This window comes from Myotis yumanensis, unplaced genomic scaffold (assembly GCF_028538775.1).
Source record: "Myotis yumanensis isolate MYYU_CA2020_CCGP unplaced genomic scaffold, mMyoYum1.0.hap1 SCAF_4, whole genome shotgun sequence".
Lineage (NCBI taxonomy): Eukaryota > Metazoa > Chordata > Mammalia > Chiroptera > Vespertilionidae > Myotis > Myotis yumanensis.
This window is the reverse complement of record NW_027223755.1, coordinates 29,986,690-30,000,956: the sequence shown is the minus strand read 5'-3', so window position 1 is coordinate 30,000,956 and position 14,267 is coordinate 29,986,690. Positions and strand designations below refer to the sequence as shown.

Sequence of the window (14,267 nt, the reverse complement as noted above, 5' to 3'; positions counted from 1 at the left end):
AGCAATGGGTCATTATGGAAACTAAGGGAATTGGGGAAGTTAGTATTAATAGTAGTGCTCTTCTGTCCCACTGTCTTTCCCTTTCCCTTGCCATCCTTTCTTCATCCCTTCGTGCCTTCAGACACCTTGGGACTGAGAGTGTAGGACTGTCATCTGCTCATTACAGCCACCACCAATGAGGAGAGGCCACCAGGGATTTGGAGCTGCAACAGTTGCCTGACTCTTCTCTTTCCAGAAGAAAAATATTTAATCCCCAATAGGACACATGGCAACCTCATCTCCAGCAACCTTTGTCTCTAATGAGTGGGTAATTACTGGAAAGAAGGAAAGAGGGGAGAAGTTTATGATTTTCATTAACTTTGTTCCTGCTTTCTGTATAACTTCCATTCTTTTAAAAATGAGGCGAGTGTTGCAAAAAATCAAGGAAACCTGTGAGGCTGACAACACAGTGTTCATCCGCATGCTCCCTGCTTTTTAAAAAAAATTTTTTTTGGATCCCTGTCCCATCACCAATTTAAAGAGGAAGGGCAATGAGAAAAGAGGAGAAATCCTAAAAGTAAATTTACTGTTTGGTCAGCTTTGTTACTTTATTTTGTGGAAAATTTTGAAGTCCTTTTTATCTTCATCCATTTTACACACTTTGGAACTCAGAACAACAGATGAAATCATGTTATATTCCACACTGGATTCTTTCCCACTTACAATGTGATTTCTGTATAGAAAAGTATAAGACAAATAGCTAGGCCAGAGAATTTCATAGTAACATTTTTCTGTCTCATCCAGCTTGGGACATGTGTTACTTATGTTTTTTCCATTTGTATCTATTAAGTGATCTGTATGGTCTATAGTGTTCGTTATAGGGATGTGCCAATTATAAAGTGAGGCAGGCTATTTGATAGTTGCAAGTGCTCAGCATTATGGATTCATCCCCGCATGCAAACATTAAAAACAGCAGAGCAGAGGGTATTAAAACCTAAGTGAAGGAGAGGGTATCTGTCTGTAATAGGCAACTAGAATTTAATAATAGCCTGACTTTATTTTGCACTCCAATAAAAGGAATTTTTACTTAATTATATCAACATGAATTTAAAACTATCATTCTAAAATATTGAATTCTGGTTTTAATGCATTTTAATACTTTTAAATGTTTAAAAGATTATTTTTAAATAATCATATGAATGTCCTTTTATTCCTTCTTAAAAAAGGAATTATGTCTTTTGAGGACTAAATTCTCTTACTCCATAAACCTAATAAAAATCACAGTATTTCCCCACCTTTCTTAATCTCTCTCTAAAGCAAATTAATATTCAGTGAAGAAAGTGATGAAAGGAGCTTGAGAAAAATAAGAAGCTAATATTTTGACTGAAAGTATAATAGACATCAGTTAGAGAAAAAAGAGTGCTCTCCCAGAACCTCCGGATGTGGATGTACATGTTGGTACATTGTCAGCTCGTGTGTGTGTGTGTGTGTGTGTGTGTGTGTGTGTGAGTATTTAAGCCTCTTGATGGAGAAATCATTAACTCAATGGCCTGCTAATTCACTGTGGCTACTCAATATTACAATGTAGGATTAATTTTAAGTTGCTTTCTTTGTGGAGGGAAGGAAAATATTTATGATAGCCAAAAAAAATATTCTTATATGGTGACTTGTCTAGTCGAGATTTTGATTGCAATAAATGTACTCACCTGCACTTCTGTATAAAAAAAGAGGAATAGAGTTACTGTAAAGATACAGAAATTCACAGAAATGGGTTATAACTGAGCCTTGTTGGATTTGTAAAGCTTGAAAATTGAAGCAACTACTCAATCTAATCATCCATTTTTGTTTGTCTCTGTGTTTGTACTCTTGGCTAACGTCTCTCTGTAATTGCCAGATTTTATTTAGCTATCAGTTTTTACTTGACCCAAAAATGGCAACTTGGTCCCCCAAATCTATATGACTTTTTGGGTTAAGCCCACATGGAACTGATTAGAGTCTCTGTTTTTCTTGTGACCATTCACAATCCAAAGATGGAATAGTAATGTTTCTACCCAGTGGATGAATCAGGTGGCAGTGGGTCAAGGTTTTATAAAGTTAGGGTGTAAGGAAGGCAAGCTCCATAGAAGGAGTTGTAGGCAGACATAAATAATTACATTTGATATAGTGATTGATTGATTTATTTATGATAGTCATGACTCAACAAATATTTCAATGGGCATTTACCATGCACTGGACACTATTCTAAGTACTTGGGATTCATCCGGGACAGAACAGACCAAAAGTTCCAGTGCCCTATGGAGTTTACATTCTAAGGATAGTCTTTAACCATCTGTTTCAGAGATAACTGGGTGTCGGGGGGGAGGGGTAGAGATGTCTCCACATAGTAAATACAAAATGTTGAGTTACATGTGTATGTAACATCTATATTATAAATATATATAATTTGCAAATATACTCATATTTCCTTTCACTTAATTCTGTTAACTGTCAGTGGTGCATGAGTGTGTGTATGAGTATGTACTGGAAGTAGTAGTTGAAGTCTTTGGATTTTAAAGAGCATCTGATTTTTTTACTTTGATGCAGTCTCTCCTAACTTTCTATTAAAATGACTATGAAAATACACCCCTGCCCCAATTACAATTTAAAAAACACTACAACCCAGGACTTAATGGTGATTCATTGCTATAATATTTATCAATAAATTAGGTATTTTAGTGTTTCTACTTCCAAAAATATTAAAAGTGGCATTTAGCAAGAATTTTATATTATCTCAATTATGAAATGTATTGTTTCATTATGTGATCATTGTCTTTCCTATAAATGCATATATTTATTATTTAAAATAATATTTAAGCGTAGGCAGTAGGATCCAAAATGACTTGTTGTCCTGACAGATGTGGCTCAGGTGGTTAGAGTGTTGTCCTGTGCACCAAAGTGTCACAGGTTCAATTCTCCTTCAGGGCATATACCCAGCTGGCGAGTTTGATCTCTGGTTGGGGCACGTAAGGGGAGCAACTTGTAGATATTTATCTCTCACATCAATGTTTCTCTTTCTCTCTCTCTCCCCCTCTCCCTTTCCTCTCTTTCCAGAATCAATGAAAAACATATCTTTTTTTTAATGACTCGTTATATTAGTGAAATCATGAAAATTTCCAACAAAGCATATGTTTGTTTTAGGTGATCAAAATAGGTATTTAATAAATATCTTTCTCACTTTTCAATTGGTGGCTGTATCCTTGGTTATATGAATAAGTAGAAATTAAATGTACCAGCAACTTGCTGAAACATGATGCAGATCCCTGACGCTTAGCAATTGAAACCATGGCTTCATGAAGAGCTCCTCTTATTTCTGTTTTAAATGTGCTAAACAACACACTTTCAGATTTTGCTAGAACTTGAAAGAAGTGGGAAGTCATCCCTATCAACACGGTCATCAGTTAACATTTACTGAGTGTCAACATTGTATTTTGGTGTTATAAATGCACAGAAGAAAATGCTGTTCCTTCCATAGGGATAGGTTTTTCTGTAAGGGTCAGAGAGGATTTGAATGTTCTTCTGCTGGGAGGTAGGGGTGGGGTTATGTAGCCATCTTGTGTCTTATTCTACATATTGGGATGGTAACTATAATATACATGCATATGCAAGAAGTATACACAAATTTTGTATTCTTTGGGGGAAATTTTTTCTTACATATTGCCTTGTTGGCTTTAGGTGAAAAAGTCATATCGCCCAGTATATCCAAGTGTCTGTAGCTTCTATTTCCTAAGATAGAACATATTTATACAACTAATATAGAAAAATGTGCTTTAAAAATATGTAGAGGTATTTGTATATGTAAGTATATTTATACAAAAGCAATAATTGACATAGAGGGACAAAATGTTTTCATTTGACAAGCAAGAGACAAAAGTTATCCAGCCTCACAAAAGAATGGGACACTTTACTAAAATATCTGAACTTATAATTAATATTCATAAAAAAATTAGGAGGATGGGGGTGGGTGGGAATAGATCAACTAAAGAATTCATATGCATATATGCATAATACATAGACACAGACAATAGGCCTAGGGTGAAGGGTAAGAGTGGGCTAGAAGGGGTCAATGGGGAAAAAAAAGGGGACATATGTAATACTTTCAATAATAAAGATTTTTTAAAAAGATCACCTTTCAGCCCTAGCTGGGTTGGCTCAGTGGATAGACCGTCAGCCTGTGGACTGAAGGGTCCCAGGTTTGATTCCGGTCAAGAACACATGCCCAGGCTGGGGCGTGCAGGAGGCAGCCAATCAATGATTCTCTCTCATCATTGATGTTTCTATCTCTCTCTCCCTCTTCCTTCCTCTCTGAAATCAATAAAAATATATTTTTTAAAAAATAAAAGATTACCTTTCATTTCATATATAACTCTAGAGGAGTTTTAATTTTATTTCATCTACTTTATTTCAGAGACAATCATTGATATTAGCTTTTGGTTATAGCAAAACGTGGTGGTGACAGAAAGATGTACCTTAGCTTAGGTTCTGAAGTTTGGTTCTAAAGTTTGGTCCTTGGACCAGCAGCAGCAGCACCGCAATGGGGCTTTATAAGAAATGCAAAATCTTGGGTATATTCTGGACCCACTGAATCGTAAATTTTAGGGATGATCTGAACAACCAGTATTTTAACAAGCCCTCCACATGATTGGGTTGGCATGGTGAAGTTTGAGAGCCACTGGGTTAGATAATCAGATACTTCTTAAGGTAGTTTCTTATTTACCCTCTTTGTGTTTATAATGAGTTTGTTTCAGCTCTTCTTGTTATTGTTTCTATCCTTGTAATTTCTTTTTGTTTATCTTTTTTTCCTAACTTTTTAGGGGTACACTTAGATGTACTCTCTATTCTTTTCTAAAATAATGATTTAAGTCTTTAAATTTTCATGAATTACTGCTTTTGCTGTATTCCTACAGGTTTTCAAATATGGTGTCTGTACTATTCATTTTTAAATATTTTTTAATTTTTCATTATATCTTCTTTGACCCTTTTTCATAATTTTTTCTTTAATTTCCTAATATATAGGGCATTTTATCTTTCTGTTACTTCATTAGAAGTGTTTAGAGAATGTGATTTGTATGATATTTCTGTAAAATGTAGAGATTTACTTTATATTACTTTTTGTAAGTACTCCATTTGTAAAATTTCTAATTATTGGATCCATTCTAGAGATGTCCAATAAGTCAAGCTTGTTGTGTTGTTCTAATTCATATTTGGCTATAGTTGGTTTTTTGTTGGTGATGGTGTTTCCGTGATTTGTCTTGTTTCTTGTTTGAGAATGATATATTGAACTCTTCCCCCTCCACATACACATCTTATGATGATAATTTGAGCTCTTCTTTCTGCAATTCTGGCAATATTTGCTTCCTTTTATTTTTTATTTTTTGAGGCATCTAAGTTTTGAAGTTGTAGCAATTTATTGCTGCACTAAACCTTTTTATCATCATGTGGTGCTATGGCCTTAATAATTCTGTGGTCAGAGAATTTCTTTTGTCTAAAATGAATATAGCTATTCCAGCTATCTTTTGCTTATTGGTTTCCTGCAATTCTTTTTCTATATGTAAAAGTAAATCAATTTTTATTTAGTCCCATTTGTTTATATTTTCCCCTTTGTTTCTCTTGCCCTAGGCATTGTAACAATGAAAATTCTGCTACATGAGATGTCTGATATTTTGCTGCCTCTGTTTTCTCCTAGGATTGTTATGGTTTCAGGACTTACATTTAAGTCTTTCATGCATTTTTAGTTTATCTTTGTATATGGTGTAATTTGGTGGTCTAGTGTCATTTGTTTGCGTGTACATGTCCAATTATCTTAAGAGCAATTATTGAGGAAACTGTCTTTACCTCATTGCATTCTCTTGCCTCCTTTGTCAAATATTAATTGAGCATAATGCCTTGGGTAGACTTCTGGGTTCTCTGTTCTGCTTCATTGATCTATATACCTGTTCTTGTGCCAGTACCAGTCTGTTTTAATTAGAGCGGCTTTGTAATATATTTTTATATCCTGTATTGTGATCCCTCCACCTTTGTTCTTCTTTCTTAAGATTGTTGCAGCTATTCAGGGTCTGCACAGCAAGAGAAACCAGAATCAAAATGAAAAGGGAACCCCACTGTATGGGAGGACATATTTGTCAATGATACATCTGATAAGGAGTTAATTTTCAATGTATATAAAGTATTCATACAGCTCAACAAAAGGAAGATAAACAACCCGATTAAAAAGTGGGCAGAGGACACTTCTCAATAAAGGACATACAAATGACCAAGAGACATATGAAAAAAAATGATCAACATCACTAATTATCAGAGAGATGCAAATCAAAATGACAGTCCTAACCGGTTAGGCTCAGTGGATAGAGCATTGGGCCACAGACTGAAGGGTCCTAGGTTTGATTCTGATCAGGGGCATGTACCTTAGTTGCGGGCTTGATCCCCAGTAGGGGGTGTGCAGGAGGCAGTTCATCGACTCTCATTGATGTTTCTAACTCTCTATCCCTCTCCCTTCCTCTCTGTAAAATCAATAAAAATATATTTAAAAAAATAAAATGACAATGAGGTACCACCTCACACTTGCCAGAATGGCTATCATCAATAAATCGACAAACAAAAAGTGTTGGCGAGGATGTGGATAAAAAGGTACTGTAGTACATTGCTGGTGGGAATGCAGACTGACACAACCACTATGGAAGACAGTGTGGAGTTTCCTCAAAAAATTAAAATGGAACTGCCATTTGACCCAGTGATTCTATTTCTAGGAATATATCCTAAGAAGCCAGAAACACCAATCAGAAAGAATATATGCACCCCTATATTCATAGCAGCATTATTTACAATAGCTAAGTCCTGAAAACAGCCCAAATGCCCAACAGCCTATGAATGAATAGTATCACCTCATGGAATATTATGCAGCTGTAAAAAAGAGGGATCTCTTACCCTTTGAAACAGCATGGAGGGACCTGGAAAGTATTATGTTAAGTGAAAGAAGCCAGTCAAAGAAAGACAAGGATCACATGATCTCACTTATATGTGGAATCTAATAAACACAATAAACTGGTGAACAAAATAGGACCAGAGACATTGAAGCATGCAGCAGAGAAATGCATTTCAGAGGGGGTGGGAAGAGACTAACCAATGAACTTGTATGCATATGGACAGACAATAGTGCGGGGAAGGCCTGCGGAGAGGGTGGTAATGGAGTGAAGGGGGTCCTGGTGGGGAGAAGGGGACATCTGTAATACTTTCAACAATAAAGATAAATTTTAAAAATGTAAATTAAAATTTATTTTAAAAATTAAAAAACAAAAACATAAAAGTGAAACTCTGGGAATCAATGACGTATGTTATTACACCCTCTATAGCAGATAAGTGATAAGAGTTTAGGAAACACCCAAGTTCAGAGGCTAGGGTGTGTCTTCATTGTGCTATTATGCTTGGGTTAGCATAAAGATATAACCTAATCATCTGTATTTGACTCATTGTGAAGGAAGCATGTAAACTGAAAGGGTTTGAAGAGAATGAGTCTTGAAACTGACAATACAAAGATAAGAATTTGCTTAGAAAGTGTTAACTTCTTATACCTACAGTTATGTTTTTGTAAACATTTTCTTAAGAACCAGACTCCCTTTTTTCAAAGTAAACCTTGAAATAAAACAGGTAAAATCAGAGGGGCTCTGAAATGAAACTTAGGTACCTGACCTTTCCTTTGTCCTGCAATTGTCCTATGACAACTTTGCAAAACCAGAGGGTTCCTAGGAACTTAGTTTGAAAACCATCACCCTTACAAGCATAACCTGCTAGCAATGGCAGAAGAGGACTTTAATTATTGGAAAAGGGCATGGGACTAGATAATACTTCTCTCATTCTGAGTGCACTAACATAAATGATCTTTCATTGAAATGTTGATTAGAGTATTACTGTTTGCTCTGAGCTTGTACTTTTCACTTTATCAATACATTGGTATTCTGGTGTGGTTTTTAAAATTTTTTTCTAATGTCAGTCTCATATGAGGATGGTTAAAACTTTTAAAAAGATCAAAACACAGCCTTTGTGCCAGTGGAGCTGAGCCTCTCTCACAAAGTATGTGCCAACCTGTGGTTCTCTGCAAATAATTAGCACTCCTTTATTTCTTGAAATGATAGCACTGGGATCAGCCATAAGTAATCTTTCATCCCTAATATTTCTTAGAAATTTCCTGAAAGGATGATGAACTTTTTGTAGAAAGAAACAGATGTGTATTACCAGTGGTCGGCAAACTCATTAGTCAACAGAGCCAAATATCAACAGTACAACGATTGAAATTTCTTTTGAGAGCCAAATTTTTTAAACTTTAACTATATAGGTAGGTACATTGTTATTAACTTAATTAGGGTACTCCTAAGGCTTAGGAAGAGCCACACTCAAGGGGCCAAAGAGCCGCATGTGGCTTGCGAGCCGCAGTTTGCAGACCACGGCCCTAGACCATCAACATTTTTCATCTGTAAGCTTAAATTACAAACCTATTAATTCTGCTCAGATGTTGTTTCTTGAAGACCACACATTTGTAAAATATGAAGTCTGGTGAAGCATCAGTTTGTAAAATAGTGGCCATAACTCTGAAGACCCTGCTTCTAATATGTGTGAAATAAAAGTGCCTTGCGTTTTCAAAATACTCAATTTAGAATTGTTTATTAATGCTTTTGTTCCTTGAACTGTGGAATAAATTACATTTTTCTTTTTTATCCCTTCAGCAGAAAGTTGGCTTTTCTACTATTTATCATCGTTTCTCAGTTGTGTGTCCTTTCATTCTAATTTGTTATACCTTACTCTAGATCAGGATTGGAGACCTTTTTTTTTCTTTTTGCCAAGGGCCATTTGGTTATTTATAATATCATTCGCAGGCCATACAAAATTATCAACTTAAAAGCTGATAAAAATTTATTTTAAATTTTTATTTATTTTTTAAAAATATATTTTATTGATTTTTTACAGAGAGGAAGGGAGAGGGATAGAGAGTTAGAAACATCGATGAGAGAGAAACATCGACCAGCTGCCTCCTGCACACCCCCTACTGGGGATGTGCCTGCAACCAAGGTACATGCCCTTGACCGGAATCGAACCTGGGACCTTTCAGTCTGCAGGCCTACGCTCTATCCACTGAGCCAAACCAGTTAGGGCAAAATTTAATTAACTCACTCCTAATGCCTTGGCAGGGCCAGACCAAATGATTTCGAGGGCCTTATATGGCCTATGCATGGGGGGTTTCCAACCCCTGCTCTAGATAGTCGCATATATAAAAATAGAAATAAGAAGACCAAAAAATGTCCACTTTAAAAATATTCCGTTGAAATTTCCTCTTGGTTTAAATATATTTTAATTTTATATCTCCCTTAGTAATCTAATGACCGAATCATTTGTGTTTTATTTATAAAGGGCTTTGCTTATATCATTGCCCACAAATGGAAACATAGCTTTCAAGTACTGGATGTTGAACTGTGTGGTAATTAAGAAATAGTCAGAGATATTCTTGGTGTCACATCACCATAGATATCACATTGGCATATAAAGAGAGAGGAGTAGAATAGGCTAAAAATATTTTAAAAATTCAAATTAATGATGTCTATCATATGAGAAAATAAATTTCGACGTAATCTATATATATATAAAAGGCTAATATGCAAAGTGTCCCCTCGGGAATTCGACCGGGAGACTGGGAGTTTGATCGCTTGCCATGATGGGTGCTGACTACCAGGGGGCAGTGCAGAACATGGCCGGTGACCAGTGGCAGCGGCAGGGCGCTGAGGGAGCTAGGGAAGGAGGAGGCGAGGAGGCGGGGAGGCAGGGAACCTGACTGGCCCTGATTTCTGGCCAGGCTTAGGGACCCTACTCATGCACTGGGCCTCTAGTTTTTTTATAAAGTATAAGAACTAAGTATTGGTTTTGAAATAGGTTAATGTCCATTATCATGTCGTCGTCATCATCATCATTATCTTCATCAAGGAATACAAACCTGTGAAACAATCTGAATTCTCTTCTAGATCTACTGCTAACATGATGCGTGATGATGAACAAATACTATCCTTTTGGAGATTCATTTCCAAAATTGTCAGAAGTGTCAACCTTTCCTTAGCATGATTCTGTGAGGCCAAATTAAGATAGTACCTGTAAAGATAATTTTTTAGAAAGCACAACACTAATGCAAGGTGGTGGTATTCTGGAGGGACTATAATATAGTGGTAATGCATGCAGGCTCTGGAGCCAGACTTTCTTTGTTCCAATAATGACCCTTACTGGACATTTGACCTTGGATAAGCTACTTAATCTCCCTATGTCTGAAATTCTTCATCTGTAAACCAGGGCTAATAACAATCCTGACATAATAGTGTTGTTGTGAGAATTAAATAAAATAATGTAAAGCAGTTAGTACAGGGCCCAAGACAGTTGGGGTGTTCCTTGCCCTTAATAATACTATTTAAACATCTAACATAATATCAGATTTTGAACTACTCTATGATGCTTGATTCAAAGCACTCAAAGCTGTTAAACACAATTCAGACCAAAGTTTTCTGATTCAGATCGCAAATGCACTTAGGGGAGATATTTATTCCCTGTAGAAAGAGGAGGTCACAAGGACACTGCCGAGGCTACATGCATCCCAACATATATGCTCAGCTTCCTTCTAAGCTGTGGTACCATCTTCCTGAACCTCCAAGTTCTAACTGCTTTTAAAGGAATCACTCAATTCTTCCTCCTCCAGAAATACTTCCATCAGTATCATCATTTGATTAAAATGAAACCTCCCCAAACAATGGCAGTTTTCAAGACTAAAGTTCCTTGTACCTGGTTTTGAATTTATGATAAATCTACCCCCACCCTACCACCACCTCTGGTAATATTTTCTAGGATGACAGGGCCTCACTGGGGAAATCCTAACTGAAGATAATAGCATGGCGTATTAAATGTTGCCAGTATTCCATGTAATATTAAGCAGTTGCACCGCAGGCTGTTTAAACACCTAAGTTTAACGCGATACATTAATATTAAGTGCACTGCTACGGTATAAAGTCCATTTACCTACTGATCTCCAACAAACACCATTTATATGCCAACCTACTATTACCAGAGTTTACTATTTTGTTCTTGCTCCAAAATGGCATCAACAATGAAGGGGTGCTTTCAGGGGATTGTTGAACAGAATTTTTGCAACAAAGGGGCAAGCTTGAGGAGAAGCAAAATGTCAACAGCAGGCATGGCCAGGCTTTATGGCAGCACTCCTCCGAGCCACACGCCCCTCCTCAAACAAGCAGCTTTACAGCAGGCGCAATTGCAACTGAAGTGTAACTGACTTCCGCACAACTGGCTTCCACAGGATTTCCTGCCCAAAAATTACCTTGTGGTCATCTGGAGCTAAATGCAAACCATCAAGTTAGTAAGATATCCCCAGCCCAATATATTTGTTTAGAAAAAAAAGAGGACTCCCAGTGACCAAACCCTGACCCTGTCATATGCCAGTTCTCTCTGACTTCTTTTATTCCCTTTCTGTTCATTGGGCAAGAAAGGAAAAACAAAAACAAAAAACCTCCCCGCCTCTGTAATATCTATTTGGTCAAGGTGTAGCATGTCTGTGAGCTTATTTACTGTGTGTGTGTGTGTGTGTGTGTGTGTGTGTGTGTGTTTTACTGCTTTGCTTGTCTTGCCTGGTAATTACTTACTTAAAATCTGCGTTTTCAGGACGAGCCGTGCCTTTAACCCCTTTGGCTCGCTGGCTCCTCCAGGGAGGCGAGCAAGGCAGGCGTGCTGCAGTGTCTGGGAACCCACCTAGAGGGCCCCCTTGACGCCAGCACATCCCCTGTCAGGCAGCGCTCCGCAGCGGGCAGGGCTGCTGCAGAGTTAATGTACTGTACCTCCAGCGAGTGTCCTGAGCTGCTCGGGCCGGCGGCGCAGCCCAGGGCGGACACGGACACAGCGGCTGCGAAGACTCCAAAGGTTCTGCTGGAAATTCCGCGGCGCTGGGGGACCCCAGCAGGAGCCTGTTGCCATTGTGTTTTAAAAGCATGCAAGGTCTGTATGGCTTGGGCATGAGGATCTTTCAGAAGATGTCAGAGCATCCGAGTAAATGACACCTATTGGGGCATTGCATTGGGGGTAAAGACCGAGAGAGAAAGAAAGACAGCGGGGAGGAAATTCTTAGAGAACGTCTGACTCGCGGCTGTGAAATTCATTTTCGTTCCAAGGCAAAATCTGAGAAGCCCGCACATGGTCTTTGATAACAACAAATTAAAGGGGTTTCTGCCGTGAAAGGATCAATAGCTTAGTCATTTTACGTCAAGACAGCAGGCAGCCTTATTATGGGGTTAGGCATCTGAAATGAATTTCCTCATGACAGCACCTTCTGAAGTCATGATGGTAGGTAATTCCGTCCTACAAAGCAGAAATTGCTCCCTGCCTTCCTACTTTTGCAGTTGAAAACCGGCAGTTCTGAGATTTGGGGGGAAGAAGTTGGCTGTGGTTATACATGGTGTCTGGCCCCTTTGCCCAGGTCTTTGTCCGACTCATCTCAGAAGGCAGCACTGCGTTAAAGTGACCACACAGGAATATGTGCCTCAGAAAGAAGAAAAAGCAATATTCATTTCTAAAGGACAGCATGGCAAAGCAACCTGAAGTTTTCCATTTCCCTTCTAACACTTCTTTAACAAGGATAACCAGAAACTGTCTTTTGACTCCCCCTTTCCCACATTCCAGAGTCCTTCCTACGAGGATGCATTAATTTACACTCTAGGCGCTTGGATTTTTTACCAGGACAATATTTACCACCATTTGGGATAAACGATTGAACTGGTTATTTTTGTGTTTTGACTAATGAGTGGAACCTAAATGGATGGACCCATACCGGCAGTGCTCTGTGATGTTTCTTTCTTCAGATCCTGGAAGGGCTTTTGTTGTTGCTATTTGTTTTTTGGGGAGGGAGGGGTGCTTTTTTTTTTTAATTCAGTACTTGTTGCAATAATTGCCCATGATAGCTGCTCAAACAGGAGAGTTGGAATTCATCTGTGAAAATCACTACATGTAGCATATGAGACCAGGAAAATCTTGATGAGAGAAGACCTGCAAATATGATGCACGTGAATAATTTCCCCTTTAGAAGGCATTCCTGGATCTGGTGAGTAATCAATATACCCCCTTCAGTTCGTACCACTCAAAATTATAAAATTCCATGGCAAGTGCCAGAGGCAGATTTGTCTTGAACAAGAATCTTGGTATCAAGTGAGGATGAGATGTAAAACATTAAGACCAAATGTTGTCTGAGAAAGTAATGGTTATGCAATAACAATTTAGTTGTTAATATCAAAGCATCCCCCAAATGAAAAGTCAAGTATGAGGACATTTGCAATTGCTAACATTTCACGGAGGGAGGAAAAAAGCACAACTTTGAGAATGGCAACTATTTAATAACTAAAAGAAAAAGGGAGGTTTGGGATTTGTTTTTTGATCTTTTGTTTTCCTTTATTTGAAAATTCCCTGGGGAAGGACACATGTATTTCTGACATCTAATATCAATTTGCCTGTCCTTAGGTCTTTCTGAATTTCTAAAAGAAATTAAGAAAAAACTTAGAATGCTGACTGTTTTAAAATAATAATAAGATGTGTTGGTGCCTCACATTAAGGAATATTTTAACTATTCAAGAAATGTTTCTACCAGGAAGAACTAATTAAATAGAATTCCAACACATGAATCGTGAAGTGTACAGACTCTCATAGAACTTGCATAGTGCGTTGATTTTGCTCATGTATTAAGGTTTAAAGCAATGTATTAAGGTTCCTGGACATGTGACATCACGTACCATTTGTTATTAGGGTTTATGGCTAAATGTGTGTAGGAATTAATTGCTGAAGGTATTATAAGAGCAGAGCTCATTATTTAAAATTGCTTGTTTTTACCAGACCTTTAGGGTTGACTGGGTCCCATCTCTCATAGAGGAAACTTTGTGAATGCATGGTAAAGGCACATTTTAAGGTTTTATGGCTACTAACATGGTTTGTTTGGGATCCTGCAATCTGTCTGCTTTTGAAAGTATATTTCCCAAGTAAATTATTTGGCTGGCCTCCGGATAAGTAATAGATATTAAAATACAGGTTTCAGAGGGTTTCCAGTTGCCTTCATGACAGTGTCTCAAATGAAAGATTTCTGATATCTTAAGGCTCCACCAAAATCACTTGCTGGTTTGTTACAGACATTTTAGCTTGTTTGCTGAAAATCAGTAACAGAGAGGGGTGAGTGACATCCT

The 14,267-nt window shown here is 37.7% G+C and overlaps 1 protein-coding gene across 6 annotated transcripts in view; it reads left to right on the top strand.

Moving 5' to 3' along the window:
• PDE4D (phosphodiesterase 4D) overlaps positions 1–14,267 on the top strand; it is a 1,237,087-nt gene that overhangs the window by 725,203 nt on the left and 497,617 nt on the right. The window contains exon 1 of one of the 6 annotated variants that reach the window (XM_070412016.1): positions 12,019–13,141. The exons of the other annotated variants lie outside the window; for them this stretch is intronic. Coding sequence (XP_070268117.1) covers positions 13,095–13,141 — 47 coding nt within the window. The 5' untranslated portion in view covers positions 12,019–13,094. Of the gene's footprint in view, positions 1–12,018; positions 13,142–14,267 lie in introns of those variants that run through there. 6 annotated transcript variants of the gene reach the window in all.